The sequence below is a fragment of the Astyanax mexicanus genome, chromosome 13 (genome assembly GCF_023375975.1).
Source record: "Astyanax mexicanus isolate ESR-SI-001 chromosome 13, AstMex3_surface, whole genome shotgun sequence".
Classification (NCBI taxonomy): domain Eukaryota; kingdom Metazoa; phylum Chordata; class Actinopteri; order Characiformes; family Acestrorhamphidae; genus Astyanax; species Astyanax mexicanus.
This window is the reverse complement of record NC_064420.1, coordinates 39,423,273-39,431,053: the sequence shown is the minus strand read 5'-3', so window position 1 is coordinate 39,431,053 and position 7,781 is coordinate 39,423,273. Positions and strand designations below refer to the sequence as shown.

The 7,781-nt window shown below is 39.7% G+C and overlaps 1 protein-coding gene across 1 annotated transcript; it reads left to right on the top strand.

Annotated features, from left to right (window-relative positions):
- Nucleotides 1-2,395: 2,395 nt before the first annotated feature.
- On the top strand, nucleotides 2,396-3,574 carry LOC103045636 (neuropeptides B/W receptor type 2). The gene has a single exon (XM_007246863.3). The coding sequence runs from the start codon at nucleotides 2,444-2,446 to the stop codon at nucleotides 3,419-3,421; it is 978 nt and encodes a 325-aa protein (XP_007246925.3). The 5' UTR covers nucleotides 2,396-2,443; the 3' UTR covers nucleotides 3,422-3,574.
- The last annotated feature ends 4,207 nt before the right edge of the window (nucleotides 3,575-7,781 follow it).

The following is a 7,781-nucleotide window of genomic DNA, read 5'->3' as shown; positions in this document are numbered from 1 at the left end:
AGATCTTGAATAACGCAAAAAAAAACAAGTTCATATTCATAAAATTTTAAGAGTAAAATCAGAAATCAATATTTGGTGGAATAACCAATTACAGTTTTCATGCATCTTGGCATGTTCTCCTCCACCAGTCTTACACACTGCTTTTGGATAAATTTATGCCACTCCTGGTGCAAAAATTCAACAGTTCAGTTTGGTTTGATGGCTTGTGATCATCCATCTTCCTCTTGATTATATTCCAGAGGTTTTCTATTTGGTAAAATCAAAGAAACTCATAATTTTTAAGCGTTGTCTTATTTTGTTCCAGAGCTGTATATAAAATTAGATTTAATATATCTAATATTTTTCTTGTAACCTTGTTATAAGAATATTATGAATAAAACAAAAGTTGTGGAGACCTTGTGAACAGTAGTCTGTTAATGAACCAGACCATGCTCGGACAGCTGGAATAAACCAGCTTGTGTTGTATTAAGCCTGGAGGCCATGGAACTCAGCAGCACTTACTGATGTCACACTGAATCTCAGCTCTGCTGCTGTGGCTGTGTCTGCGGCTGCTCATGCTGATTAGATTACACTCAGTCCTCCAGTGGTTACAGAGCCTGAGTCTGGATCAGTCACACACTTGGATCCCCCCCCCAGGTCCTCTACCAAACCCAACATCACGCCTGCACACTGATACAGGAGCAGAGCTGCTGAGGAGGACACCATGACTGATCATCTCAGGTGAGCTTGACACTACTGCTGCATGCGTTAAGTGCAAAACTAGCAATAGTCTATATTTACTGTTGGAATAAAAGTTGGTATCTTCATTTTGCCACATTAAATATTTTAAAACAACAATAGTGTAGACTATACTTTTAAGATGAACTGACCAATAAAAATGCTGCAAAATGACTTTGACTACTACTAAAAATCAAGAATGCTTCTTTTTTTCCCTGATATTGGAGATACAAGATTTTATTCCATGTGTTTATGTATATATGTGTGTTTGTGTCTGTGTTCATATAAAGCCTATTTAATGTAAACCACAAAATTTAAGTTATTATTTGTATTTTATGGCCATTTATTAGCTCACATCAACACATTTTATTAACAATTGAATTATACTGGCTGTTGTGTATTAATTAAAGAAAAAAAATTGGAAAGGTGAAACAAGATGGATTTTGAAATTATTATTAATATAATTATTTTTACAGTTTTCTCTTAATACAATCTTCACTTTACTTCTCCAGTTTTGTTACTGTATGGAGTGCCTGTTTAATAATACAAAATTAAATATTTATTTGCTGTAATTTTATATTCATTCACATCAGTCTATATATAGTGTAATTAAAAGTCTGATTTTGATGTAAGCATGGTTTATGGAGGATGGCTCACTTTTTAAAATCTCATTGAATTTTAATTTTGAAAAGAAATCAAATCACACTTAGCCTACTTGTTTTTTTATCATTTGTAGCCACTATTCACAATTCACTTTTCTTATTTAGAGTTTCTTTACCCTGGTCCTCTAGGCCCACTGCCCATGCAAATTATAGTGCTTTTTAACACACACGCTTTAACTCAATAATAGGATGTTAATGAGCTGATTAGTTGGAGAAGGTGCGTTGGGAGCAGGGAACACAAAAACAGAACACTAAAAAGTGCAGGGCAGTGGTAGGAGGTGTTACAAAGATATTAAATGAGTCATTTTCCATTTACATCTTCATTATTCTAATTAAGCACAGCAGAAAAGGTTTCATGTTGCATAAATAATTGAATGTAATAATTTTGTTCCTGCATCACTTTAAAAAATAAATACAGATACTTTTACTTTAAAATGTCAGTTATCTTTGCATAGTTTAATACATTAAGGTGTTTAATGGATTTTTGCCTATTATTCCAGATTCACTTCAAGAGAACTATACTAAAAATATAAAAAAAGGGATGCAATGAAAGCAGGTTATCACCTGCAACAGGTTTCATATTAATGATGTAGTTCCATATAATAATATCAATTAGAAGAAGAAATCTTATGATAAAGAATATAAGAGAATATAAAAGTAAATGCATCAGCAGCCAGAGCCCGAGAGAGCACAATTGTCCATGCTCACTCTGGATGGGTAGATGGCTCTCTGTCACACCTCTTATTACTCGCCCTGTAAAGCTGGTTGGCACAGGTAAAATGAATGATGATGTATCAGAGCTGGGCATCTGGTGCTTTCCTCTGAGTGCATTGGCTGTTGCATTGGTTCTCATGTATCAGAGGAAGCATGCACTCACCCATAGCCTTCTATAGTGTTGGCAGCATTGCAAGTGATGAGGAGTCTGAGTGAGAGGGTGGGTTCATTGACTCTTTGCTAATTAAATTAGAAATTAGAATTAGAAAATTAGGTTACATTTAAGCCTTAACTGTCTCTACACTTAAACTAAATCTTTTTCACACTTTCTCAACAGTTTCCTGACAAAAATGAACAAAGAGTCTGCGCCCTGGCTTGCGCCCCCTCACTGCAACCTTTCTGATGGCTGTTGTCTTGCTCAAAACTGCACAAGCTTGAATTCAGAGGTCTCCATATGGCCTTCACTCGTCTACTCGCTGATCTGTGTGGTGGGACTTGCAGGCAACACGGCGGTTATCTGTGTGATCGCGAGAACGCCTCGCATGAGGAGCGTGACCAACGTGTTCATCCTGAACCTGGCCATCGCTGATGACCTGTTTGTGCTGGTGCTGCCTGCCAGCATTGTCGAGCATGTGCTGCGCCGCTGGCCCTTTGGTGACCTTGTGTGCAAGGCAGTGCTCTCCATTGACCACTACAACATCTTCTCCAGCGTCTACTTCGTGGCGCTGATGAGCGTGGACCGGTACGCTGTGGTGGCGTCTGCCCTGCACTCGAGGTGTCTGGTGTGGAGAACGCGCCGGCTAGCCTGGATGCTCAGTGTGTGTGTTTGGGTGCTGGTTGTACTCCTCGTATTGCCCTTCACCTTCTTTGCGAGTGTCTATGTAAACCCTGATGATGACACACCGAGCTGTGTGCTCACGTTGCCCAGCCCTGAACCCGTCTGGTTCGCTGCCAGCCGCATCTACTCGCTCGTGCTCAGCTTCTTACTACCTGTGTCCACCATCTGCATCCTGTACGGCCTGATGCTCCACAAGCTGAAGCGTGCTAGTGGTAAAGCGTTAGACAGAGCCAAGAGGAAGATGACCGTGATGGTGTCCGTGGTGCTGGCTGTGTGTCTGCTCTGCTGGACCCCCTTCCACCTGAGCACAGTGGTTGCCCTCACCACAGAGCTGCCCGGCACCCCACTTCTGGCAGGGCTCTCATACTTCATCACGTGCCTGAGCTACGCCAACTCCTGCCTCAACCCCTTCCTCTACGCCTTCCTGGACGACAGCTTCAGGAGGGAGTTTAGGAAAATGCTGACCTTCAGGATGGGAACGAATTCTTGAGTTTGCTAAATATCTCTAATGCTTTTGTAGCTGAATTTAATCAAATCCTCACAGCAATGCTCCAAAATCTAGACAAAAGCCTTCCCCTGAAAAAAAAAAAAAAAAAAAAAAAGCAGGATAAGCTCTTTTTAATACCCTTGATTTTAGACTAAACTATGAATCAAGCCATTGAATCAAGCCATTTTCAAGCTGTAGTCGATCATCTGCTGTTAAATAAATAAAATAAATACATATTCACACAAATACTTAAACATAAAAATAAAAAAGAGAGCAAGGGAGCTTGATAAACAAGTATCTGTAATAGTTTCAGATTACACTGACATGCAAAAAGTCCTTGGGGACAGCTAGGGAATACCCACACCTGTATAAGTTGTGAGGTGTTGTGAGGTGTTATCTTGTGAGTAAGGTTGAACACAGGGTAGCATGCTCAGGGCAGGGCTGCTTCAATTGTCAGATTCCAGTGAGGGCCAATAGTGTGCGGATTAGTAATACGTCATAGAAGGTGGTAATAATATGGCAGTAATTGTACCTACATTCGAAGCAAGAGGCCCCACATGCTAATCCTACAGGTCAGCCCAGCTTTCACTGGGCATGGCAAAAGTCATGGGACATGACACTATTTTCTGTACTATGGTTACTCTACTATGGCATGCCAGTGTGTAAATAAGCGTTCAAATTTGTTTTGTTTTGGTTATGTCCTGCAATTCTGAGTGCTTCAATCTCCAGTAAACTCTAGGTCTAGGTTAATTTCCTGATTATGACCTTCAGCTGTGGTTGGTTCTTGTTTCTTGAATATTTGATTGTGATTTGTACTACTTGGCAGCTTGTGTTTTTTGTCTGTTCTCTACTCTCTGTTACTGTCTCATATCTGAAAAACCAGCACCTGGTTCCAAATCCCTGTTATGAAAGAACTGCTCACTTTTCAGATGGAGCTTCATGTCACATCCTAACCCTGTTCTGTGTCTCTTCTCTTCTGCCCCATGTAATCCTGTGTGTGCTTCCCGTGTCTCCGCATTAATTGTTTTCACCTGTGTTTCATTTGTAGCTCCGCTCCCTTGTTAGCTGTTCTCAGGAAACATAGAAACTGGAGAAACCAACAGAACACACAACCTGAACTGTCGTATAAACAATCAAGTACAGAGATAGGAGAAACACACAGACCATAAATACACATGGACCAAAACAGAAAATAGGAAACACCTGAGGACAGGTAACAAGGGGGCGGGGCTACAAATGAAAAACAGGTGAAAACACTTAAGGCAGAGACAGGCACGGAGGAGGAAAGGTAAAGAAACACACAGAGCAGTAGTAAAAATGCAGAGATAGAACAGGAGAGATGCGGAACAGGGCCAGTACGTGACACTTTACTTTAGTTCAAGCAGGATCTCTATCTCTATGAACACTGAAATCTTGTAATGTACACTGTATGTGTAAATGTTTGTGGACACCCTTTATAATGAAAACTTTCAGCTACTTTACGTTCCACGTATTGCTGATACAGATATTTAAATGCACACACAGTTTGTGTAGTCTCTGTAGTGATGTACTGTAAATAGAATAGAACTCTCTTAAGCAGAAATACATGAACCTACTGGAACAATGATTAGCTGAGCTGTAGAGCAGTGGAACTGTGTTCTCTGGAATGATGGTGCTCCATTAAGTTCTTTTGGTAATGATGAGTTGGTGAGTTGGAGATGAGGTGGGGTGGTGTTTATCCAACATCCTAATTTTATTAATAATCTTGTTGTAGAAAGCAAACAAATTCTCACGCATACAAACAAGTATACACATCCTCTGAGTTACATAAAGCTAAGCATCACATCTTTTTGACATATCAAAACGAATGGTATAGTTTAAAACAGCCACTATTACGACATCACTGGACAGCTCGACACGCTTGGAGGAGAATGCTAAGTATCTACTTCCATTATATCAGTTAACAGACACTTACATTGGCTAATGACGAGCCATGCTGAATCTATTGTTGCATTACATGGTCACTTCTTCTAATTAGTTGGATTTGGTTATTTCAGGCCCATCCTAAACCCTGCCAGAAATCACTCAGACAGGAAACGTCTTGCACTCCTGACTAGAAATTGTACTCGCTATCATCTAATAATATTGTCAACAGGCTATTTATAGATATTTCACTCTGGAGCCTTGAAAAATCTGCACTTTTACAATGATCTATGTTATGGTCTATCACACATACCCATTTTTCTCTTTAATGACTGGGTTTAATTGTTCTCTCTGGGCAAAAAATGCCTGTGGGTGACTGCAGCCTTTTCTAATATACTAATCGAGTACCAACAACCAGTATAAATGAATAAAACATGAAGCTCATGCAATTCTGAATTTTTCCTTTGGATGAACTGTGAAACTGCACTACTGGGGATTATTCTGTGCTGTACATTGCGTTACGCTTCATTTAGAACGAGAAGCATGTTTATAAAGTCATTGTGTTCACAAATAGACTAATAGAACAGTTGAGTTTATTGTTTGCCAAATCCCGCTCCATCTGCACCACTCTGTTTCCCGCCTTCTGTGCACCTGTTTCATATCAGTGGTTTACACTAGTTTTATCCCTCCCTTGTTCAAATGCACCAGAACCAATTACGAAGCCACTTGTGTGAAGCATCAGGTGTGGAAATTTGGGCTTGTACTCACACTGATCCATCAAGAGCCCTGGAATTTGTTCCAAACCTGCACAACTCAGTTCATCAGTTAATTATCAATCCCTTTGTGAGTAGAGACAGATGTGCTAGAGCTGCTGTGCTGTGCTGAGGCCCTGCAGCCTCTCAGAGATTTAGCTGAGCAGTTATCTGTAATGTGGAAGATCACCAGCAGATGGTGGTGCAGTACTATGCGTAATGCGTAATTTCTTATGTTGATTAATTTTATATCAATATTATTTTTCAAATGAAAATGCTGGCACTGCAGCCTGCACCCTGAGGGCAAGTCTAGGAGAAGATCTCACACAGGCAGCCAGAGGTTTCTGTCTGTATCTGGAACTCTGTCTAAAAAGCAGCTGTTCATGAGTTTTAAAGACATCATGCATCTATCATATTTGAGGGCTTTAGATTTTAGAATTTCCTATTTTTTTTTCTTTTTACATATGTATTATATTCATTTATATAAATTTCGATTTAAAATTTGTATTTGTTTTATTTATAATTTATTTTTTTACTATTTTGTTTCTTATTATTTCTAGTTTCCTATTTAATGTTTTTTTTTAATCCTCTTAAAACTGTAAATGCTCAGCGTCATTGAGGGTCACCCTCAATGTATTCCCAAGTGAAAATAAAGAATAATTGAATGATTGATTGATTGATCTTAACTACAGATGAGAGTTTTCTCATGATAAATAGATGACTCATTGTATGGATGGATGCCCAGAAACAAAAAAAAATCTAAGTAATATATATATATCCTATTTTACTTTATTTTATGTGCATTGTGGCGTGAGGAGGCGGGGGAGTTGTGGGTCCGCCCCACGCCAGAGCGCAAAGCCATGCCTGTCTCAGCTGGCCCGCATGAGGGCTGATTGAGCCGCCAGTTGAGACAGGCATATATACCCAGCCTCCGCCATCATTTAGGAGAACTCTCACTGAGGAGCTGGGGGCTGAGGCTGTGCGGACTCGTATTTAGCCTTTAAAGTAAAAACTAAGTAATTCTACGGACTCTAGAGCCCCATTGGGCTGAGTTATGTTTATTTGAGTTATTCTGGGTGTGGTGGAGGGCGTTAAAAGCAAATAAAAGGTATGATTTGAGTTCATTTACTCCCCGTGTCTGTATCTCTGTGAGCTTCCTCCTTCCGGGTCACAGTGGTCACGCCCCTAACCCCAGGGGCCTACCACAGCATGTATACATTTCTAGTTTGTCTTGTATAATGCATATATATATATATATATATATATATATATATATATATATATATATATATATATCATACACACAATATATAGTGAAATGTTTGCTTTTAGGTGTTTTAAGTTGCACCGTTTGCTGAAACACACGCATGCACACACACAGCTTATCTAGTCCTGGTAGAGAAGTATTGCCAATAAAATAAGACTCTAACAGTTTGACCCTTTTTCAATATGCCTAGTGCCAGGGGTAATAAGTCTATGGTAACAACCCAATCGAACAGCAGCCTCAGTTTCCTTTATTTCCAAAAGTTTAAGGAGCTCCACAGACTCCCATAAGTCCGGTGCCCTGGTTTTAATCACAGTTTTAATTTTCTCCTCAACAAGTCTTACACACTGCTTTTGGATAACTTTATGTCACTCCTGGTGCAAAAATTCAAGCAGTTCAGCTTGGTTTGATGGCTTGTGATCATCCATCTTCCTCTTGATTATAT